This window comes from Astyanax mexicanus, chromosome 23 (assembly GCF_023375975.1).
Source record: "Astyanax mexicanus isolate ESR-SI-001 chromosome 23, AstMex3_surface, whole genome shotgun sequence".
NCBI classification, from domain to species: domain Eukaryota; kingdom Metazoa; phylum Chordata; class Actinopteri; order Characiformes; family Acestrorhamphidae; genus Astyanax; species Astyanax mexicanus.
In genome coordinates, this window is record NC_064430.1 from 31,906,924 (window position 1) to 31,931,239 (window position 24,316).

The following is a 24,316-nucleotide window of genomic DNA, read 5'->3' on the forward strand; positions in this document are numbered from 1 at the left end:
ACTCTAAACACTGCCTCACACTCTAAACACTGCCTCACACTCTAAACACTTCCTCACACTCTAAACACTGCCTTACACTCTAAACACTTCCTCACACTCTAAACACTGCCTCACACTCTAAACACTGCCTCACACTCTAAACACTGCCTCACACTCTAAACACTGCCTCACACTCTAAACACTTCCTCACACTCTAAACACTGCCTTACACTCTAAACACTGCCTCACACTTTAAACACTTCCTCACACTCTAAACACTGCCTTACTCTCTAAACACTGCCTTACTCTCTAAACACTGCCTCACACTCTAAACACTTCCTCACACTCTAAACACTGCCTCACACTCTAAACACTGCCTCACACTCTAAACACTTCCTCACACTCTAAACACTGCCTTACACTCTAAACACTGCCTCACACTTTAAACACTTCCTCACACTCTAAACACTGCCTTACTCTCTAAACACTGCCTTACTCTCTAAACACTGCCTCACACTCTAAACACTTCCTCACACTCTAAACACTGCCTCACACACACAAATAAAGTAAAGTTTTAAAAAAGAGATGCTGGAACAGTGAGAGAAGAGATAGAAGGAGAGATAGAATGAGAAAGTAAGAGAGGGAGAGAGAGAGAGACAGTGATACTGAGATAAAAATATATATATAATAGACAGAGATAGACAGAAAGAAAACAAGAGAGAGAGACAAAAGAAGGAGAGATAGAAAGAGGAAGTGAAAGAGAAAGGGACAGAGAGGGAGAGAGAAACAGGAAGTGAGACAGAGTGAGAAAAGACAACTGAGAGAACAAAGGTAAGAAAAACAAGATGCAACAGAGAGCGAGAGAAAAAGAACAAGAGAGGGAATGAAGGAGTGAAAAACAGCGAATGACAGACAGAGTGAAAGAGGTGTAAAAAAGAGCAATAGAGAGAAATAAGCCAAGATATTGAGCAATGAGGGGTAAAAGAAAGTAAGAGAGAATGAGAGGAGAAAAGAGAAACAGAAAAAAGACAACTGACAGAACTGCAAGTTACAGAGAGCGCGAGAGGAGAAAAAAAGAACAGAAGAAAGAGAGAGTAAGACAGTAAGCAAGAGAGGACAGAGAATATGAAAGAGAGAGAGAGAGAGACTGTCATTAATCTCTCTTTCGGAGCTCATTAGAGTGAATGAGTTTGGCTCTGAGGCGGGGAGGCTCCTGCTCTGCTCCTGTCTCATCTGCTGTTATGGATGAGAGGTAATAAAGCAGCATACCCCCCCCCACACATACACACACACCCCCCATAACACACACACACCCCCATAACACATACACACACACAAAACGCATACACACACGCATAACACACACTCCTCTGCCCAATAAACAGCACCAGCGCATAAAGAACTATATTTGTAATAATAGTCAGACAGTTGGGTAATAATGGATTAATGATGGTGACCGGAGGTGTCTGGCTAGAACTGTCCGTGTGAACAGACAAGTAACTCTGCCAGGAACACATCCACATTTAAATGCCGTGCACAAGTGAACAAGTTCATATTCATGAAGTTTTAAGAGTTTAGAAATCAATATTTGGTGGAATAACCCTGGTTTTTAATCACAGTTTTCATGCATCTTGGCATCATGTTCTCCTCCACCAGTCTTACACACTGCTTTTGGATAACTTTATGCTGCTTTACTCCTGGTGCAAAAATTCAAGCAGTTCAGTTTGGTGGTTTGATGGTTTGTGATCATCCATCTTCCTCTTGATTATATTCCAGAGGTTTTCTATTTGGTAAAATCAAAGAAACTCATCATTTTTAAGTGCTCTCTTATTAATTTTTCCAGAGCTGTATATATACTGCTGGATGCTGATCCCAATATAAGCAAACTTCACACCAAACATGATTAACGTGATTAACTGTAACTGTAGTACAGATATAAATGATTGAATTATGCAAATATAATCAGTACAAATACTTGGGAGCTTACATCTTGTAAACCTCTGCAGTGTTCTGTGTTTTTGTTTAGATGAAGGCTGGATTAGTGCGCACATCTCTCGCTCTATCTCCGCTCTTTCATTGATAGCGAGGTTGGGGCTGTGCTGAGCACAGAGCTGTGGGGCTTGCTGGAGTATTAAGGTTTGATTCCCACTAATTAGAACGGACACGATGCAGATCTGGTAGGATTTGGCTCTAAACGGCTCTAAAGTTTCAGGACAGCTCTTGCAGGGGGATCACGGAGCTCATTTGACTTTCAAAAACACATCAAAATGCTGTTACTATCATTATTAATCTTCTTATTAAATCCTGAATGCCGCACTTTTGTGTTTCAATCAACTCTGCAAATCCTGCCTGAGGCTTAGCAAGTGCATCTCTCTCTCTCTCTGAGAGTGAGCGAGGGAGAGGGGGTGATGGGGCGAGAGAGACAGAGAGAGAGAGAAAGAGAGAGAAAAGGAGAGTTATTTGCCTCTCTTTTCCTTGCTGAGACACAGAACGACTATTCTTCCACACAGTGGTCGACGCTGAAATCTAGCCGTGTTAATTCATATTCAGCTGAGATGTTCAGCCTAATTGAAGGAGATACAGCTCTGATAGAACTGGAGGAACAGTATTTATATGGAAATCTCCATTTAAAACAGGAAGCAGAAACCCCTCATTGGCCGCGTTCAAATGTCAGGATTTGCATATTGAAAATTAAAAATATTAGTTATCAGTATTTTTTTTTTTTTACAATTTAGAAAAAAGTACAGTAGACTTACAGTACAAATCATGTGGGCAGAAAATAGTATCTAGTGATGTATCAGTGGATTTTGTCTGAATAAAGTAAAGAAAATAAAAAGTGTTAAGTATTGCCTTTTCACCGCTTTATTATAAAGTGCTGTTCAATTAAAATAGTAACATAGTGGCTGTCTGTTAGCTGACAGTGCACTCACAGCGCACTCAGAGAAAAACGCAGCGACTCAGTTCTGATACACCAGCTCACAGACGCCTTGTGCTGATCAACATCACCCTCTGGAGTAATGATGGGAAAGAGCGCCATCTACTGTACCCACCGAGAGAGAGCAAGGCCAGTTGTGCACTCTCAGGGCTCCGTCAGCTGATGGCAAGCTGCTTCACATGGACAATATTAGCCAGACGCTGCCGGTCACTATAAGTACCCCCCACTGCACTGCATGCACAACTTTACCCCACTACATGGTCAAGTTCAAGTTCAAAGTTTACCTGTGTTTTACACAAGTCTCACACAGTACAACAGAAATGCTCTGATCAATTGACACACTGGTGTCCCATGACTTTTGGCATTCAAGTGCAGTTTAATTTGTTTTAATTTTTTTGAATTATCAAAATTTCTTTCTAAAATTCAGTACTGGTACAAATCAAGTATCATACAGCACTATACACAACATGCTCTCATGAGGAAAGTGGAGCAGACATTAAATAAAGGAGGAATAATAAAGGAGGTGGTTTTAATGTTATGGCTGATCAGTGTATCCAGCCTTGATCTAATCTTCCATACAAACCAGTGAGAAGCTGATCCTCCAGCAGCTCTTTATGAGCTCTGTCCATCTCCTCCACAATACTGAACTGTCTGCACTCCTCAGTCCTTCAAATTAAAAGCCTAATTGTGCTGCTTTAATAGAAAAGGGCGGGACTGAAAATGCAATAAGATCAGGTGGGCCCACAAGTGCGCTGCACACACACACACACACACATGCACACACACACACACACGCTATAAAATTGTGGGGCTGAACGATAATCACAAATTAAGTCTTTTTGTATGCGCAGACTCAATTCCATTAGCATGACAAAGCCGCGGTGAAACGGACACGGTGGGGTTCGGGTGAGGCGCGGGCCGAGGGGTGCGCTGGGTGCTCCGGGGAGGGGCCGAGGGGGCTCCGTCCCGTCGCGCAGCACATTGTGCCCCTTTTGTTGCTCCCTCTTTTAGACGGGACGTGCTTATTGGCCCCCCGCTGGCCGAGAGCAGCGTGACTGATGAGGGGGCGGGGCCGAGTTTGTTGTTGGTAAAATGAGCGCTGTTAGAGCGTGAAGGCGGCAGAAGTTGGCCCGGGACGATCGTAACGGGGCGGGTCACGGTTCCTGCGGGTCAGGAGTCACACTCACACATTCAGACCCAGCGTACAGCTTTTGTTAGATTTACAGCTTCAGCTTCAGGAGCAACTAGTGATACTCAGTTACTGCAGAGCTGACCTTAAACAATAAACGCACCCAGTGACCAGATTCAGATGATCTTTACATGAATATTTCAATAAAGATGTGATGCTTAATACAGTTGAAAGTGTAGCTAGTGCTGTATTAGGGGGTTTTATCTGAATAAAGTATAGAAGTTACATTTTTGGAAAAAAATATGCTCATATGAATAAAAATAATGTCAATTATTGCCTTTTTTACTGCTTTATTATAAAGCGCTGTTCGGCAAAATTAGACACATACTGGCTTTTTTATTTAAACTAATCAGTGTTACTTTGTCAGGCTCTCCTTAGTATGAGTATCAGTATCATAGTATGAGTATGAGTATCATATTATCATATGATCCATACTATTACAAAACAAATGAAAACAATGCTTTATACCTGTAAATTCCATTAAATTTAAATTCCAAATTTTATTTAGCTGTGTAAAAAGCTTGTATCTTTATTTTTATTTCAGATTTTGAGTATGTAAATCTGGCAGTTGTTCTTTACATTGTGTTACATATTTGACTTGAGGAGAGAAGATATTTATGTAGTTTTTTTAATTTAATTTAGTATAAATAAATGTATTTATTGTCATCATTTTTGCTCTACCTGCAGGATTTAAAAAAGAAAAAATAAATAATTACTTATTGTGCTTGGTATCTATTTAATTCAGTTTACAATCTTTTCACAAACTGATAGTTTTCCAGCTGAAACATACGAGCTGTACAGGGCTAGTCCAGTAGCGTTAGCTGAACTAACTTAGCATTGGCATCTGTTTGTTTACCAAAAGACTTTCATGCTTCCATCGTATCATCACTTTAAAAGAAAAGTCCCCTACATATTTTTGTAACTGCAACATTTCATTTCATCATGTGTTTATTTCTAACTAGCCATGTAAAATTGCAAACATGTTTTTTTAGGGCTGTCAAATGTTAAAGCGTTAATTATTTATTTTAATACAATTAATTAGGCCACCGAGTTTAACCCCCAAATCCTGTCTTGATGTTTCAACAGAGAAACAGCATAGTTTACACAGTGTACGAAGTTCAGCATGCGCCTGTGTTCGACTAAAGCATGAAGCTCGGTGGAGTTGAGCCGTGTTGAACAACGAAATGTTAAGAAAGTACCTCCACAGAAACAAACACCAACTCTCCAGAACTCCTCTCTCCCTCTTCATCTCTCTCTAACACTCCCACAGCTAGCACACAGGCCCACCCCTTCTCAATACCGATTGGCCAGTAACATAGCAATCAGGCCTCACACTCATCCCATTGGCTATGCTGAACAGGAAACTGATAAACAGATAAAGACACGAAAACAGAAAAAGGATTCTGACATTTTTAAGGGTCCTACACTTACATAAAAAAAAGTGTGAATAATTGCTGTTAATCACAAAATATTGTTTAGATTAATCTAATTAAATTTTTTTAGCAATTGACACCACTACTCTTTTTTTATGTAAAAATCTTTAAAAAAAATCAACCGATCAATCTTTACAGGAACCCTCTTAACTTTTAACTAAATTAAATAATAAAAAAATTATATTACATTTATCTTATTTTAAAGTATTTCTATTGGTCCATTCCTCAAGGAATTTAAACATTATATAAAAACTGATTCACAAAATGGAGATTTAATGTTATGAAATGTTATTATATCCCCAGTCATAGGAAGAAGAGTATACAAAGGGTCCAGACGTGCTGAGAAAGGGCTGTTCTGTACAGTACTGTTATACAGTGTTCACTGTCTTTCATCGCTGGAGTCTTCAGTGTTATTGTGAGCACAACAAGTCCTGGAGGTTATTGTGAGCTGGAGTTGGAAACTGGCACAAACGTGCCGAGTTCATTATCCAGAGCGGCGCATAATCCATAGGCTTTGGGACGGTTTTCATGTACAGCTCCTTTCCTTGTATAGTGCGAGATTAAGAGAGCAATTATCCAGACTTAGGTCCAAAAGCATCCACAAACACATCCCCTGACCTTATTCAACTCACCAGCCTTAGCGCTGTCGCTAATACTCACTCCTAAGAGCACTAGTCTTCTCTTCTAAAGACTTAACTACGCCATTATATTCACCAGCCTCACTAATCTCACTGCACTCACTGCACTTTAACATGCTGATTATTACACACACACAGAGCAGGTTTACACTTACAGCACTTCAGATCACACATCAAGACATGTTAATCTCCGCCTCAGTCCCAAAACAGACACAAAAACACACAAGGATCTGTGTCTTACGAGTGTGTGAGACCCCGAGTGAGGAAACTGTAGTGTAGTGAGAGTGAGACTTACTGAAGCCAGAGCTTTCCCCAGAGCGTCTCCAGTCTGAGAACTTCCAGTGGAGTTCCCTCTGTTAGCAGCAGCTACAGAAACATCAAATCAGAATAATACAATTCAACACAGCACACCACGAAACACGACAATACGAGCTCATATTAATCATTCTCAACATTAATATATTTTCTTAATATGTGTACGTCCTGCAGTGTTTTCTTGATATTGGGGAAAAATGAATTAAAGCTTAAATAAATATTATTTCTTTCTATCAGTGAGAGAGTTTAGTTTGGTGTGTTTTAGTTTCTAAGTAGAAAAATCTCACCATTAATATTTTAGATTTCATTCTGAAATTAAAACATACAGGTTTTAGCTGTCTCTGTCTGCCTATTGGTCATTTTCTTTTTCTATTTACAGTCTTTTTCTATCTGTCGGTTTATCCATCTGTCTACCATCAATCTGTCTACCTACCTGTCTATCTGTCTGTAGGTCAGTTTCTTTTTCTTTCTATTTGTTTATTTATTTATTTGTCTGTTTTTTTTTATCTAGCAATGCAACTTTCTGTCTACCTACCTACCTACCCACCCACCTGTCTGTCTGACTGTGTGTCTGTATGTCTGTCTGTTGGTCAGTTTTTCTTTCTTACTATTTGTTAATTTATCTGTCTGTCTGTCTGTCTATCAATGTACCTGTCTTTCAAACTACATACAAAACATATCTGTCTTTCTATCAATGTAGTTATCGGTCAGCCTACCTACATACCTGTGTCTGTCTCTCTGTCTATCACTGCACTTATCTGTCTACCTACCTACATATCTGTCTGTCTATCTGTCTGTCTATCAGTGCACTTATCTCTCTACCGACCTACATACCTGTCTGTCTATCTGTCTGTCTATCAATGCAATTGTCTGTGTACATACAATCTGTTGCCTGTCTGTATCTTTCTGTCTGTACCTGTCTATCCTACTGTTAACATGTCTGTCTGTCTGTCTGTGGTATAATCATGTGTGGGTTTAGTTTATAAGGAGAACAGTCTGGCCACTGCTTCTCGTGGTTTTTAAAGAAAGTTTGGCTAAAAGAAGAGTGACCGAAATAACTGCCAAAAAACACGTCCCAGTCTGTGGTGTGCTCTGGAAGTGTGCGCTCCAGCTCATCTGGGTTCTGTTATCACTGCTGTGTGTGTGTGTGTGTGTGTGTGTGTGTGTGTGTATGTGTGTGTGTGTGCGTGTGTGTGTGTGTGTGTGTGACGTACTCATAACTCCCTCTGTGCTGTTGACAGGCGGGGTGTGTGAGGCGGTGACGTAGGGCGAGCTGCTGGCGTTGCTGCGGTGGAAGCTGGACATGGGCGGCAGGCTGGGGTTAATGTCGGTGGGGGACACTGAGTGAGGGGGGTAGTTCTGTAAGAGACACACACACACACACACACACACACAGATATATACAGATATGTTGTTTATAGAGTGATGCCACTAGAAAAGCACCTCTGGTTCCACCTTTATTTGTGAACAGCTCTCTCACCAGGCGGTCGTGCGAGTGCAGACTGCTGTAGTTTCCAGACTGTGGCATGTGAGATGAAGATCCCCCCAGCATCCCCCCGTATCCGGGCTGGTTGATCCCGTTGGATGAGTTCCACGGGTCAGAGGAATTGTGGGTCCCGTCTGATCGAGGAATAAACAGAGAGAAAATAATCAGAACCTGATTAGAGCTGTGCAGCAGAGGAAGACCTGTGTTCTCCAGAATGAGGAGCGGTGCATCAGCCAATACTTTGGAGGTGACTTATCAATCAATCAATCAGTCAATCAATCAATCAATCAATCAATCAATCAATCTTTATATTGACTTGGTGATACATTCAGGGGGACCCTCATTTTCAATGCAGCTGAGCATTTACAATAACAGGGATTAAAAGATTTAAAAATACAATTTTATTATAAGGATCAAATAAAAAAAATATATATAAATGCAATGCAGCTAAAACTACATAACAAAATACAATAAAAGATTGGTTGGTGAATGTCCAACATCCTGACCTCTAGATATACTATATATAGTAGTATTAAATATAAAGCTGTGTAATGTTAATAGAAAAAAACACATTTTTTTATGGAATGAATATATACATGAATGTATAGATAAATAAATAAAGTTGTAAGATTACATTTTTAGAATATTTTGAGTTAAGCTGTTCTCCAGTAGAGTTATATTGACTGCAGCCAACTGAGTTGCTTCAATCAAATATGGTGACCTTTACGCTGCTTATCTTTCCAACTGGTTCCCACCACAACCATCTGTTTCCATTTTTTTTTTAAATGCCATTTGAGATTTTGGGTTCAGAATACACTAAAATATATATATATTTTTTAGTTTTTTTATTACATTTTGTAACAATTTTACAATCAATCATTTCACCAATTGTATTTGTCCTCCTTTTATTCTTTTTGTTATTTATTTTCTCTTACTATTATAATAGCTTTACTGCTTTTAATAAATTTACATCTATATGTATATTTATTCTGTATTATAACTGCGATTAAATTAATGGTCTTTTTCTTGTTTTTTTCTGCTATATTTCTAAATATTAAATCTGTATTCTCAGTCCTTCTGTTTTCGATCCTGTTTCGAACTGATCTTTATGGAATCAAAAGAAGCACACTATGCTTTCTATAGCATGGCTTAAAGTCATGTATATATGATTTTGCTGTGCAAATTTAGCCTGAATATATTTCCTAAGGGACTGTTGTTACAAAATCTTTTAATTACTGTAATTTAAGTCTTTATTTGCAAACAAAAGCACTTTAAAGTACAGCTTGTCTACAAATCTTGGAGAAGCTGAGAAAAAAATATATATATTTTTAATATTAATAAAATATTAATCTGCATCACTTCATCAGAAATGAAAGCCATGTGTCTTTTCCAGTAAAACTCACCGAAGAAAGTGCTTGTGAACATGGTGCTGGGGGGTTTGGAGGAGGGATAGGAGGGAGAATCTCTGTTGAAGTCGTCTGAGTTCGGCGAGGGTGCGTACACCTGCAACACACACAACACAGATCAGCTGCTATTATTATAATACTCTTAACTCTGATATTACAATAAATACTAAATCTATTCTTATTAATATTCACACACACACACTCTGTGTATATGGTCAGAGTAATGTTCATTGGTTAAATTTTCTTTCATTTAAGGCTAAATTAGAACAAATAAAATTGAGTGTAAAACTTTATTTTTTTTTTTTTCCATTTAGTTTAGTATTTTTCCAGATAAACTGATTTTTTTTTTTACTGTAAATTTTGCATCTTGTAACAAATTTAGGCTGAATTTTAGCATCATATTTTTGTTATGCAAAAAAAGTGTAAAAAAAACTTTTTCTGAAATCTGTACTACACTGTACTAAATAAAAAAGGCATTATGAAGTTTTACACCCAATTCGAAAAATGAACTGATAAATGACGAGTGGGTCAATGTATTTTTGTTGAGTGTTGACATGCATGGCATGTGGTACATTTTCTTTTCTTAGTTTTTTTTTAGCGTGTTTAATATTTTTTTACATCGTAGTATATTTCAGTTCAGTTCTGATGAACAGATCTTTTACTGAGTAAAAGTTTCAGGGAGAGCTTTAGTATCGAGCACAACACACTCTCAGCTCACACAGTAAAACAGCATTTCAATATTCCAGATTCAACAACTCTGAACAGATAAACAGACGGACTACACAAGATAGTTTTTTATGGAATCCTAGAAAAGGAAGGGCTAAGAAATATTTATAAGATTTTATTCATATTTCAGCATAATTAGAAAGTAAACTCATTACAGTAATGACACCATGTTTCCCTCACTAAATAAAACTACCAAAAATAAAATACCAACAATATAACATTTCTATCATCATATTACACAAATCATATGTGCTATCAGGTGGCTGGTGTGGTAGTGTTTTTAAAGGAGGATTATACTGAAGTATATAAGAATTGTGTGTATGAGCCGTTGACATTTTTTTGTCGTTTGTAGAGTAAACTGCTGAAAGACGATCAGTGAGTGATCACAGATCAGTTACAGACACCCAGCAAACATCTAGCAGGTTTAATATCTGTACCAGTCTGTGACTGTGAGTCATAAGAAGTGACTACCAACAGCCAATGGGATTGTGTTCAGACAAAGAGAGAGAACCACGTGACCAACCAATGTATCTTCTACATAGCACAGCTAGTTCTCCCATGTGTTTGGATCTTACGTGGTCTTGTTTTAATTGATGTCAGGTAGTGACAAAACCACAACTACTGAAAGACATAATAATGGCACTGAGTAAGCCATGAGTAATAGCAGTGTATAGTAATAATTATAATAATAATTTGATATATTGCTCCTCCAGTACAGTTGTAATCTGTGTGAGATAGGAGTTTTAGTCAGTGAGTGTGTGAGTGGTGTGAGAGTGTATTTTGGGTGCTGTGGGGTCAGTGCAGTGGTTGCAGCTGCAGCAGTGCCCGTCCCAGAAGAGGAGGATCAAAGCCTGGAGCCCAATAATGCAGCTCTCTGACTTCATCTACTCCAGATGAGTCCAAACCAACAGTCCCCACCACAGAGACAGAGACAGAGAGAGAGAGAGAGAAAGAGGTGAAGGAAGGGTAGAAGAAAAGGATAAGAAAGGATAGACAAGGGGTGTCCAAACTACGGCCCGCGGACCATTTGCGGCCTGTTTCCTTTTTTAGAGCGGCCGCGAGGTATTTTAGAAATAGGATGAAAGTTGGCCCGCTGTTAAGCAGGTTTTTATAATGTGAGATTGAAAGTTTGAACGCTAGGTGTCAGAAACGAGCCAAAGAGTCTAAAAGCGGAGAGGGTGCGCATTTCTAGCGCACAAAATCAGGCCAAAGAGTCTAAAAACGGAGAGAGTGTTCATTTCTAGCGTAGAAAAACGGGCCAAAGAGTCTAAAAGCGGAGAGGGTGCGCATTTCTAGCGTAGAAAAACGGGCCAAAGAGTCTAAAAGTTGCCGTAATTAAGGAGTTTAATATTAAGAGACATCATGAAATTAAACATCAATTTGAAAAATCTTAGTTTACACAACACTGTCAAAGATAAAGATAGTAAGTCAAGTAAAATGGTGTGTAAATAAAAGTAATCAGGAAAAAGTATTATTTAAAGTGGTATATTTCATTATTTGTTTTATTATAGAGTCTGTGGGCCGTGACTTCAAATATATTTCTCCTTCTGGCCCCCAACAAAAAACGTTTGGACCCCCCTGGGATAGAGGAAAGAATAGAGGAGGAGTGTAAAGAGAAGGAAGAGCAGAGTGAGGTCGTGGTGCTGGAAGGAAGAATCTCTCTCATTATCCTTCATTACCCTGGACAGCTCGAACCCGCTCCAGCCACAACATCAGCCTCCTCTCTCTCACTCGCTGCACGAGCGGCTGATTGCATCTGCATGTTAGTGAAAACCAATCAGTGAAACAGGATCCAGATGGACGGGGTGAATCTACAGGCCGAGCCGGAGCGACCGGCCTCCATGTGTTTAACATTCAGAGAGAGAGAGAGAGACCTGCCGTCCACTTCCTCACAATCTCAACCAATCAGCAGCAGCAGCAGTGCAGAGCGAGATTACACAAGTTACAGAGTTTTATCAAAGCTTAATTTGCTCACTGATTAGATTTTTTACTAAATAAAAATGTGTCAGTTTATATGAGATGTTCAGAAGAGTTAAAGTATTTGTTCTCTTTAACTCAACTTTCTGCACAAACTGCAAAACAACAAAATAAAACATTGAATTTTACTGCAATAATACTTTAAGTAATGATGTCATTTCAAAATAAATTTAAATATAAACCATAAAAAGCTGACTTTTACCAAAAAAAAAAAAAAATCTTCAAGTTATGATGTCTCATAATTTCATAATACATTTACTGAAATAATACTTTTCCAACAAAAAAAAAAGAAAAAGGCTCTGAAACTGCAAATACGAAACTAAGGTTTACTGAAAGAACACTTCATGTTAAACAATGGATCATAAATGCGTTACAATGTTTTCTCAATGTTTCATTTGCTCACTGTTTTTTACTAAATAAAAAGGTATCAGTTGATATGTGATGTTCATAAGAGTGTATAAAAGTATATGTTCTCCTCAACTCAATTTTCTGCACAAACTGCAAACAAAGAAATGAAACAATTGGATTTAACTGAAATGATACTTTAAGTAATGATGTATTATCCCAATAAATAAATAAAACCATAAAAAGCTGACTTTTACCGGAAACGACATTTACTAATGGAATATTTTCCCTACAAAAAAAAAAAAAGGCAAATAAGAGACTGACGTTTACTGAAACAATATTTTTGATTTAACAACGAGTTTCGAGTTACAACGTTTTCTAAATGTTTAATTTGCTCACAGATACTTACAAAAAAAAAAAATGTGTGAGTTGATGAGAGGTGCAAAAGAGTATATGTTCTCCTCAACAATGCAATAAACGATTGGATTTTCCTGAAATAACTCTTCAGGTTAGTTTGAAAAGTGAGAAACTAAACCATATATTAATTAGTAGGAAATTTTTCTGTATTTGTAATTTTTTAACATTGATGTTAACACTGTATCTGGTGTTACAATGTTAACCTACTGATTTAGAGAAATTAAAGTTACTTCAATAAATAAAAAAATGTAAAACTTCCATTTGTATTTTATTATCATTTTGTTGGGTGAATATGAGACAGGTGGGGCGTGGAGTTCCTCTTCTTCTTGGAGGTGGAGAATGATTGAAAATGCTTGAGAGCCACTGCTTTAGTTAATGATGTCATTTCCCACAAAGCAAAACAAAACCATATAAAGCTGACTTTTACCAAAAGAATTCTTAAAGTTATGATGTCATTTCGTACTAAAAATAACTAAAAATGACATTTACTGAAAAAAATATCCCCCCCCCCCCCCCCCCCCAAAAAAAAAAAACTACTACAGTCACCCACAAACTGCCGGAAGAGTTCTGATACATTCTGTTCTGATGATCACGACTCCACAACCATCTCACCCCAGAGTACTGAACAGAGCACCATTATTCCACAGAACACACTTCCACTGCCCCACAGCTCAATACTTTATACACCTCTATATAGCCCACACCACAGCTTTAGGTATAGTGCCATTAGGTTCATGTTTAGAAAATGAAAGGAAAGCTGAATGCATTTATGTGCATATTGTGTTTGTATTCAAAATATCCATAATTTACTCACTTATAAACACTTATAAAAATACAGAAAAATAAGAGATCACTTCAGTTTCTGAATCAGTTTCTCTGATTTAGCTATTTATAGGTGAATAAATTGAACATTGTTTTTTTTTATTCTATAAAACTGTCATTTAGAGTATTTATTTGCAGAAAATAAGAAAATACGAGCTGAAATAACAAACAATATGCACAGCTTCATAAAGGTTAGAAATCAATATTTGTTGGAATAACCCTGGTTTTAATCCCAGTTTTTATGCATCTTGGTATCATGTTCTCCTCCACCAGTCTTACACACTGCTTTTGGATAACTTTATGCTGCTTTACTCCTGGTGCAAAAATTCAAGCAGTTCAGTTTGGTGGTTTGATGGTTTGTGATCATCCATCTTCCTCTTGATTATATTCCAGAGGTTTTTAATTTGGTAAAATCTAAGAATAATTAGGTAATTAGGATGCCTAAACTTTTGTAAAGTTTCCTGTAACTTTCTGCACAAACCGCAACTAAAAAATAGAAAAAAAAAAGAAAATCAGGACAGTAAAAAAAGACTCTAGGTAAAAATGTAATTTCCTACCAAAAAAAGTAGGTTTTTGATGAAACAGTAGTAGAACTTATTAATCGGTATGGTGATGATATCAGTGGTAATCAGCCCTGTAAACTGAAGGGGTGTTAGTGGATGTGTTAGTGAATGAAGTAAACAGTAATGGATGAATCACTGTAACTGAAATAATAAGCTTTATGATTCATCCCAACCCTCACGCCTCCGACACGTGCCTCCCCAGCACCTAAACCCCGGAGCGCTTATCCAGCAGGGGTACCTTGCTGAGGCGGCAGTAACGGGGACACGTGATTGGCTGTTGGTGGTGTCAGCAGGCTTGTGCGGGTTCTCGTGCGTGCACACATGCGTCCCGGCCGGCGGAGGTCCCCTGGTGATGTTAGGTTGGGGCGGTTTGGAGGCTTTGACTCGCCCTCAGGGCTCAATGGGCAGCATATGGCGGAGGATAATGCTAATTGCCCTCTTTAGCTTGAGCTAACCAGCCGAGCCGTTAATAAACCACCCCGAAACACCGGGCGCCCCACACTGGCACCACCAGGACACAGATCTGGGTGGGTGGGGGTCTCTGTGGATAAGAGGGAAAGGAAGAGGGAGGTGGGGGGTGGGGCTTGTGTGTGTTTCCTTTGACCAGGACATTAATTAGAGGCCTGTCAATCTCGCCGCACACTCTGATCTCAACACCCAAGACATTTGAGGCTTTTTTCTGAGGGTTTTGCTCTTTTTCCTTTGAACGCTCTGCTTTTTTTATATCACTCGGATCACATGAGCACTTCACCCCAAACCACAGAGGCTGGAAATATGAAATTAGACTGGGATCACTATCAAAGAGTTATTAAAACCACCCTAAAATAATATTAACAGTATAAACAGGACTGTGCCCATGGTTTATACACAAAAATTCTAAATCTGAATCTGAATCTGGCAGTTACTCTTTATATGGTGTCCAAAAATCTACTTTCAAAAAATGTAGACCAAAAAAAAATGCTCTAAAAAACTTCTATTAGTAAAGTAAAGAGTTTCTAGCTTCTTCTGCAAAGTATTTTTTTTATATTTAAAAGTTCTGATGCAGACAGATTAAATGCACAAAAGTATTGGGACACCTGCTCATTGTACATTAGTTCTTCCCAAATCAATAAAACCACTCTAAAAATAATATTAAAAGCATAAACAGGACTGTGCTCATCTTTATAACTTAAAGCTTATCTCTCTTTTTTGATGTTTTTTTTCTTCTTCTTCTTCTTCACTTTTTGCCTCAATTAAATAGAACAACGGAAACATTTCAAAATAATAAATAATAGTATTTTTGGCATTTTATGTAGTTAAAAAGTAAAAGTAAAGATCTGGGATATATGAAGCTTTTGTCTGATAGTTTAGATACATTATATGGACTAAAGTAATGGAACACCTGTTTACTATTTAGTGTTTCTTTGGAAATCAAATTGATGAGGGTATTAAACAAGTATTTATCACTTTTTTGATTTTAGAGTTCAGCATTGCTGTGAGGATTTGATAGCACTTCCACTGCTCCACTGCTCAATAATGGGGGCTGTATACTCCTCTAGCTCATCTAACCTGGTTGGCTTTAGACAGGATAACAACGGACCCATGCATAGTTTACCTGCTTCGGAAAGTCCTTTACTATTGGTAGCATCTTTGCAATGGGACTAAAGCAGCTAAACAGCAAAACAAACACATAATTTATACACTGCCTGACTCCAAAAAAGTCTCCACCTGGATTGAAGTAAGTAAATGATGTGGGGTTGGTTGATGCTGCAGTTGGTCTGCAGGTTTAGGTTCAGCAACAGTATGTGCTGAAAGAATGAGGTCAGCTGACTACCTGAATATACTGAATATAGACCAGGTTATTCCATCAATGGATTTTTTCTCCCCTGATGAACATGAACATATTCCAAGATGACAATGTGAGGATTCATGGGGCTGTAATTGTGAAAGAGTGATTCAGGAAGCATGAGATCATAATTTTCACACATGGATTGAGAGAGAGTTCACCACAGAGTCCAGATCTTAACCTCATTGAGAATCTTTGGGATGTGCTGGATGGAGAAGAGCTGCTTTGTGCAGCGGTTGGTCAGACTCTACCATCATCAATGCTGCTGCAAGATCTTGGTGAAAAATGAATGAAACACTGGATTGAAATGAATCTGGTAACACTGCAGAAGCTTATTGAAACAATGCCACAGTGAGTTTTGATTATCATGTCAGATTTCTTAGCTATATTATTGCATATGATATAGAATATTCAGTTGCATGCTGTTCTAAAGGTGTGCTAATCTTGTGTAGTAAGCTAGTGTAGTAGTGTATAAATGGGCTGGTTGGGGGGTAGAGTAGAGAGTTGGGGGGCTTGAGGGGTCTGAGGAGGAGATGGTTGCGGTGGTGTTTCACTTCAACTTCATCACTCCTCTCAGCCGTCACACCTTCCTTTGATCTCCGCTCGACACCCATCACAACAACACATGGAAAAACCATTAAATTGTCAACGTGTGGATAAAGCCAACGACGGCGGTTAGAAGAGAGGAGAGGAGGAGGGAAAAAAGAGTAGGATCACCCACTTAAAAATAAAAGATTATAGAAGGGAAAAAGAAGCAGGCCACTGCAAGAGAAAGAGAGAGAGAGAGAGAGAGAGAGAGAGAGAGAGAGGCTGCACGGAGAAGCTCGCGCAGCTCTCGCAGCCTCAGGGCAGCAAGTGACAACAGAGTATCCTGCCTGTGCACGTCACTTGTTTGGAATCAAACCAGAGCCTCAGGGCTTTCCTTTTCAACTCCCATCTCTCGCACACTTAGCACGGCAAAAAGGCACGCTGCACTCACAATCAGCCCCTATTGTACAGCCTGAACCAACATGCACCGCACTCACAGCCAAGTTCTCCTGCACACTTCACCAGCTTCAAACAGCTCCACACACAACAGGTGCAGATATGAGTAAAGCCTCTCCATAGAACCACTCTCACAAACATGTCAACCGATGTCCATGAATGTGCAAAAGAACCAAGACAGGTAAAGACACACCTTAATTCACTTGTGAAGATGTTTCACAGGGAAATCTCATGATAAAAAATCATTACAATACGTTTCTCTGATACTCGATATATCACAACACAATTCTCAGTACAATACACAATACTTTACAGCATCTGTGTAACTGAAGAGAATAAAATAAAATTATAATAATTTATTGGTGTCAGTTTCACAGAATTTAACAACCGTTATTCTTCACCACAGGTTTAGCCTGTTCATTAGATTAGCGCCACCTCACTGAGTAATGCAGCAGCAGTAACAAAGGATTTTAGAGAGTCTATGTTTTAATATAACTATCCATATTTGACGCATATGACACATATCAATAATGAATCACAAAATAAAATGAATACAAAATATACACTCTTAAAAATAAAGGTGCTTTAAATGGTTTATTGAGAAGCAATATAATACATACAAAACACATCTGTACCATGTGATCTATGGAAGGCTGGGGTCTGTTCTTTGCTGTGTATGTATTTACTTTTTTTTTCTTGAAATGCACTAAATATAGTGCACTTTCATTTTGTGGTTGATTTTTGTTACTTAATTTTGTGTACATTTCTTTTACTTTGTTACACTATTTTTCACTTTAGACAAAATCAGGGATTCTAGAATTTATTTGTTTATACTAAACGTATGAAACTGTTGTTTAAACAAAATAAAACTTTATTACAGTTAAATATACTTGTAATATGGCCAAGAACATTATTATAGCAAAAATACCATGAAATATCTGCCACCCCTTCTGTGAAGAACCTTGAAATTGTTAAAAAGTGAAAGTTTTTTAGATTATTATTAAGTTTTATCACACAAATCACTATTGACAGTTTTGCTCTGTCAATAAGCATAAGCTTTATCATCTACTTCATGTAATGAAGAATCTGGTCAGACACTGTTTTTTATTAAATTAATAAATAAGAGAAAGCTTTGTGACTGAATAATATATATATATATATAAATATCTGCAGCAGATCCCACCTCAGACAAGTTCTCAGGAAGCTCAGACAGTTCTCCACAGACAGGCCATGTAACCGGTCATTCTGATTCTGAGGAACGCACACTAATCAGGGTCCAATTTTTTAATCAAGGCTCAGAAAAAGCTTCTTCAGAACTTCAGAAAACCGCTCTCACAAACTCCATCCATCCTCCAGATCCAAATATGTGACTGAAGCCCTTCACACGTCATAAATGAGCTGAATCAAAGCGGAGCTGCATGCGCTACACGGCCATAAAATGATTATTAACAGATGGATGTTCAAACAGTTCAGCGCAACCCAGGCCAAAACAGCATGGCCTTCAAACAGGGAGAAAACAACAGAAAACAAATGAAATATTCATGTATGTATATTACATAAAGATACTCAGGCCTAAGATGGGGAATTAGAAATGAAAGAGGCATTTTTATGGGGAATTTATGGACTGTTTTGGATTATAAAGTTAAACTCTGACCCAGGCTGCCCACATGCTCCTCATTTTCTCTCTTTATTCTGACTGGCAATATGAGCCTGGAAATACTTAATATAAAAGATCAAAGTGGGCTTTGTGCTGCAGGAAGAAAGCGGCCGGTTGTAATGGGCTTGGAGCTCTCGCTCTCTGGACTCTGTCAGACGGCCTAAAGGTGACTCGCTCCGCGCAAACACAGAGAAACAGCTCTTACGCTGAGAAAACCACTGTTTCCTTCATCTCACACGTTAAAAAAGCTGCAGGAGTGATGTGAATAAAAGATGAAATCCCAAATAAATTAATAAGCGGCGAGGGAACGAGTTCATTCTTAAATTCAGCTAACAGATGGAGAATCCTCCTGAGATCAGAGCGAGGGAACACGAGAGAGAGAGAGAGAACAAGAGAGAGCAAGAGAGTAAGTAAGAGAGAGTGACTCTGATGGGAACTTTTCCTCAGACGAAGTTGAGAGTTTAGTCTGGTCTGTCTGGAGTGAATCTCTCACACTGAAGCAAACGAGGACAAGCTCAAGTCTCTCTCTCTCTTTCTCTCTCTCTCTCACACATTCTGCTCTTAGACTATAGCTATCAAAGTTTGTCTAGTAACTGAAGATAAGTTCCGCCAAAACAATAGACCCTCTGAAACAGATAAAAAGTAAAAATAATATAACCTGTCATCACCATGACTAATGCCATGTTGAGGCTATATAGGGATATAAAGCCCCTGTATTGAGCTGTGGAGCAGTGGATGGAACTGTGTTCTCTGGAATGACGGAGATCCGTCCCATACTTTTGGATGAGATGAGTTGGGGATGATTTGAAATGAGTTCTCCAGCATCCTGAGTAATGTTTTTCTTGTTTAATGCAACCAAATCCTCACAGAAGAGCTAAAATCTAGTGTACATAGCCTTGCTTAGACAGTAGACACAGGTGTTCCAACACTTCTGCCATTTAATGTCAAATAGTTCAACAGAATGGCTTTAAAATGACCTGGAATAAAACCTTCATACACTGACTTCCACTAAAGCTTAGGAGTTGTAAAGTTAAATGTAACATATTAACACATAGATCTAAACATAACAATAGTGACAAGTGATGAGTTTTAAAGCTTTTTCCTTAATTATAACAACAGTATAAATATTAGGAGAGAAACTGTAAAACTTTCCTCCTTACAGTTGTAAAATAAATGAAATATGTGTGATATAATCCAAGATAATTTAGGATATTCTGTACATTAGCTGCTTAACTCTAGTTTCTCTGGTGAAAAAGTCCTGAAAGTGTGCTAAAACAAGAAGAAACATCACACAGACACACAGTAAATAAAGTTTTCAGAGGAGTGCAGAAATCAAAGGCAGTGTACGGTAGAGGTGGAGGAGACCCATCAGGCTCCCTGTAGAGTGAAGAATGCCTGACTGATTAAAAACAGATGGAATAACAGCAAACGCTGCTGCTCTGAGCTCAATCGCAAACAGGAAAATCTAACCTCAACACACAGCCTGCCTCACTTAATCACTCCCAGACTCACAGCACTTGTTATTACTCTGCCAGAGAGTATCGGCCGAGCTGCAGACGCTCGCAACACACACACACACACACACACTACACACACTCTTCATCCAACATTAAAGCTTTTCTTGCTGAATTCAATCAAATCTCAAAAGCAATACTCCTCCAGTACTCCAGTATACAGCTCTCTCTGGACAGTAGGAACAGATATTCCAACACACACGAGCAGGTGTGCTAATACTTTATCCATAAAATCAATAGAATCCAAATTTAATCTTTCCTTTTTACACTGACTTCTATTAAAAGTTCAGATGTTTAGCCCTCTACTGTAAAGTCGTCACTCTGCACACACTGTCAGACTGAGGTCAACTGAAGCACAGAGTTAATCAAAAGTATCAACAGTCTTCATGTTATAATACAAAACACCTGTATCTTAGTTAGAATGAGCAATATGACAATATTTCCTCATAAATTCAGTTATTATGATACACAACATGCAACAATGCAGATTTCAGTACAAAACAATGTAATTACGACTAGTTTAACTGGATGAAGTGCAACAGATTTTGCCTGTGGGCCATTTTATGTCATTTTATTTTTAATTTATTACAATATATTTTATAGTATTGTGTATATTGAAAATGTCTTTAAATATCACAATATAATATTTGTATATTGTACATAAGGTGATTTATAAAATGTACATGTATGTATATGAATATAAAGAAATGTGGCTAATATAATGGTGGAGAATGCGGAAACATTTTTTAATTATACAAAATAGTAGTTTTTTGCAGTTACATAATTTTTTTAAAGCATACATACATATACACATGTATACATACATACATAGAAATGCTTACTGTGTTTTAGATAATATTAAGATAACTTTAACTTTATCTCCATACAGACCCATAATAACTATGTTATTGGATTTGCTATGTGAGTAACGATTTACATTAACTTTTACACTCATAAAAAGTTCTAAATATTTCCATATAAAACAGATCAAACTGTAATCATACTGTAATCAGACTCTAATCAGACATGATCAGCATACGTCCCAAAAGCCCCTCACACACTCGAGCTTTCTGTTTTACTGTGACCCGGCTCTTTCTGATGTAATGGAAACATGTCAGAAGACCAGGAGAGAAAAAGACACACCACACACTCACTCATTCATTCTCTCTCTCTCTCTCTCTCTCTCTCTCTCTCTCTCTCTATCACACACACACACACACATATTCCCTTCAGTTCTGAAGATCAGAGCACAGCACTGGCACACACAACTCAAGCTGATGGCCTTTCCCGGCTGAGAAAAATGTGTTTGCACAAACACATACTCTCACACACTCTTACACACACTCTCACACACTCTTACACACACTCTCACACACTCTTACACACACTTACACACACTCTCACACACTCTCACAAACACTCTCACACACTCTTACAAACACTTACACACACTCTTACATGTTTCTTACACACTCTCCCATGCTCTCGCAGACTCTCGTGCTCTCTCTCACACTCTCACACACAGACAGAAGTGAACAGGCACTCACCGATTTCCCGTTGTAGTAATACATCAGAGAGTTGCTGCCCATTCCGGGCACTGGATAAGCGCAGTACATGATGCAGAGCTTCAGTAAGAGCAGAATCACAACACCAACCCTCAGAACAGCAAGTGCAGCAGCAGCGTCTCAGAGCAACACACAGAAGCACACACACTCTCTCACTCTCTCACACTCTCACACTCGCCTTTACTACACATACATCCAGCCGGTCAGAGCGGGAGACTTAATTCCTTCAGTTCTGGACCATACACATGGATCTACTCACACAGCCCTTATGCAAAACAGGGCTAAACCATTGCAGCCGGCAGTTGAGGGAGGTGGCTTAGGGCAGGGAGGGGCTTAAGCCTCATAAGTGCTGAGGCAAAAGGAGTGGAGGGAAAAGCAGAGAGGAGGAGGAGGAGGAGGGAGAGAGGAGAGAGAGAGAGAGAGAGAGAGAGAGAGAGAGAGAGAGAGAGAGAGAGAGAGAGAGAGAGAGAGAGAGAGAGAGGGAGCGCTCAGTAAAAAAAAAAGATAAAGAGAGGGGGAGGGATAGAAAACAAACGAGTGAGGGGATTTACTTGTACTTACAAAAAAAGAGGAGTAAAATTTGTTGATTTTTTGCCAGAAGAAAGGAGGTGGAGAAGGAGGATCACCAGGACTGGAACTAATACTGGTTTTATTTACTGGTTGAATAGAGCCAAGCGAGGTGATTCCGGGAGGTAAATGGAAAGGAGAGCGCAGGAACTCTCAGAAACAGGTTTCAAGGTTTTAATCCAGAGCCGATTAATCTTTTGTTTATGCACTTTTTTTTGCTTATAGAGGCTGGATTGAGGGATGAGACCTCCAGAGTAATTCAGACCGGCCAAAGACGATTATCTCCAACAAAAGCTACGCTTTAATCACCCTGTGTACAGTGTATGCATTGTATATAGAATAATAATAGCAATAATAGTGTATTATAATTTTGGCTGCATAATGAAAAGCAATTGCTTTTGGCATTGTTTAAGATTAAATAATATGAATAGGGGGCAAAAACTCTGCAGAGTCTTGCTCTGATACAAATATTACCACTAACACATGGGATACCACAGCAGCCACTTGAGTGTCTCAACAACCACCTGAGCAAACCAATAAAAAACACCACTGCTCAGGTGTACTGTATTTCAGACAGTTTTAGCTATTACCCTGCAACACTGCATTACCCATCTAACAAGCATCCAGCATAATCAAAAACAACCACCTGGAACACCACAGCAACAAGCTAGCAGCACCATAGAAACCACCCGGAATATCACAGCAACCACATCACAACAAACTGACTGGAAGTGGGAAACATTTAATCTGTGCTACACTGTTCTATTTGTTGTTATTACTATTGTTATAACACAATAATAATAATAGTAATAACAAAAATTGTCACGCTGGGCGTCGAAGGCACTCCTATCTCTCCCACAGTCAGCTCTACCTCTGATCTCAAGCCTTCAGACTACAACATCCAGAGTGGACCTCCCACTATAACATCGCTCACGCTCATAATCACATGACACTGCACATGGCACTACCGGGAAGCTCATCACCAGAATATTGATTACACCTGTGCACCCCCCTGTCCATACACCTGCACACCATTTACTCTTTACAGAGTATTGATGGTTCTCTACTTTACAAAGCGTTTATTTCTTGTATGTGTTACCTCTCTCTCTACGACCTTGTTTTTGTATTTCTTCGACCTACGATACTGCTCTGTGTATGACCCCAAATATTTATAATAAATATCTGATCTGCATCTGCATTTTTCCTGTCCTGTCAAAACAATATTGTACAATAAGATAAAAAAAAGAATAATAAAATAAAAATCCAATATTAAATGGCACAAACAATCTATTTTTTTTCTTGAGTTTTCGTTTCTATTTTTTCCATCCACATGACATTGTATATTTTTAACCATAGCAAAAAATATACAGTATCTCTCTAAGGTAAGTACACCCCTCACATTGTTGTGAATATTTAATTTTACCTTTTCATGGTACAACACTGAAGATATGACGGTTTGATACAATGTTAAGCAGTCAATGTACAGCTTGTATAACAATGTACATTTTATGTGCCCTCAAAATAACTTAATATTTCTTGTGGCCATCATTATTATCCAGCACTGCCTTAACTGTCTTAGACATGGAATTCACTAAAGCTTCACAGGTTCACTCACAGAACATCACAGAGCTGGTAGATGTTAGAGACCTCACGCCCCAGAGGTTTTCAATATGGTTTAGGTTTGGCAACATGACTGACCAGTCAATTCCTAGACCATGATGTTACCGCCACCATGCTTGACTGCTGGCAAGGGACAGTTGTCTTGGTACTTCTCATTTGGTTGCCGCCACATACACTTAACATCATTTGAACCAAACAAGTTCATCTTGATCTCATTATAACACAAAACAATGTTCCAGTAATTCATGTTTGCAGGCTTTCTTGTGCATCATCTTTAGAAGAGGCTCACTTATGAATTGACAGCCATGCAGACAATGCAGTGTGTATGGTCTGAGCACTGCAGACGGACCTCC

General features: G+C 38.6%; 1 protein-coding gene across 4 annotated transcripts in view; it reads right to left on the reverse strand.

Moving 5' to 3' along the window:
* Positions 1-24,316, reverse strand: part of tcf12 (transcription factor 12) — a 226,883-nt gene that overhangs the window by 27,106 nt on the left and 175,461 nt on the right. For 2 of the 4 annotated variants that reach the window (XM_049471013.1, XM_049471014.1), the window contains exons 10-13: positions 9,379-9,478; positions 7,970-8,109; positions 7,704-7,848; positions 6,470-6,540 (exon numbers count right to left, since the gene is read on the reverse strand). In XM_049471013.1, coding sequence (XP_049326970.1) covers positions 6,470-6,540; positions 7,704-7,848; positions 7,970-8,109; positions 9,379-9,478 — 456 coding nt within the window. Of the gene's footprint in view, positions 1-6,469; positions 6,541-7,703; positions 7,849-7,969; positions 8,110-9,378; positions 9,479-21,758; positions 22,057-24,316 lie in introns of those variants that run through there. The other 2 variants (XM_049471015.1, XM_049471016.1) reach the window with 2 other exon arrangements.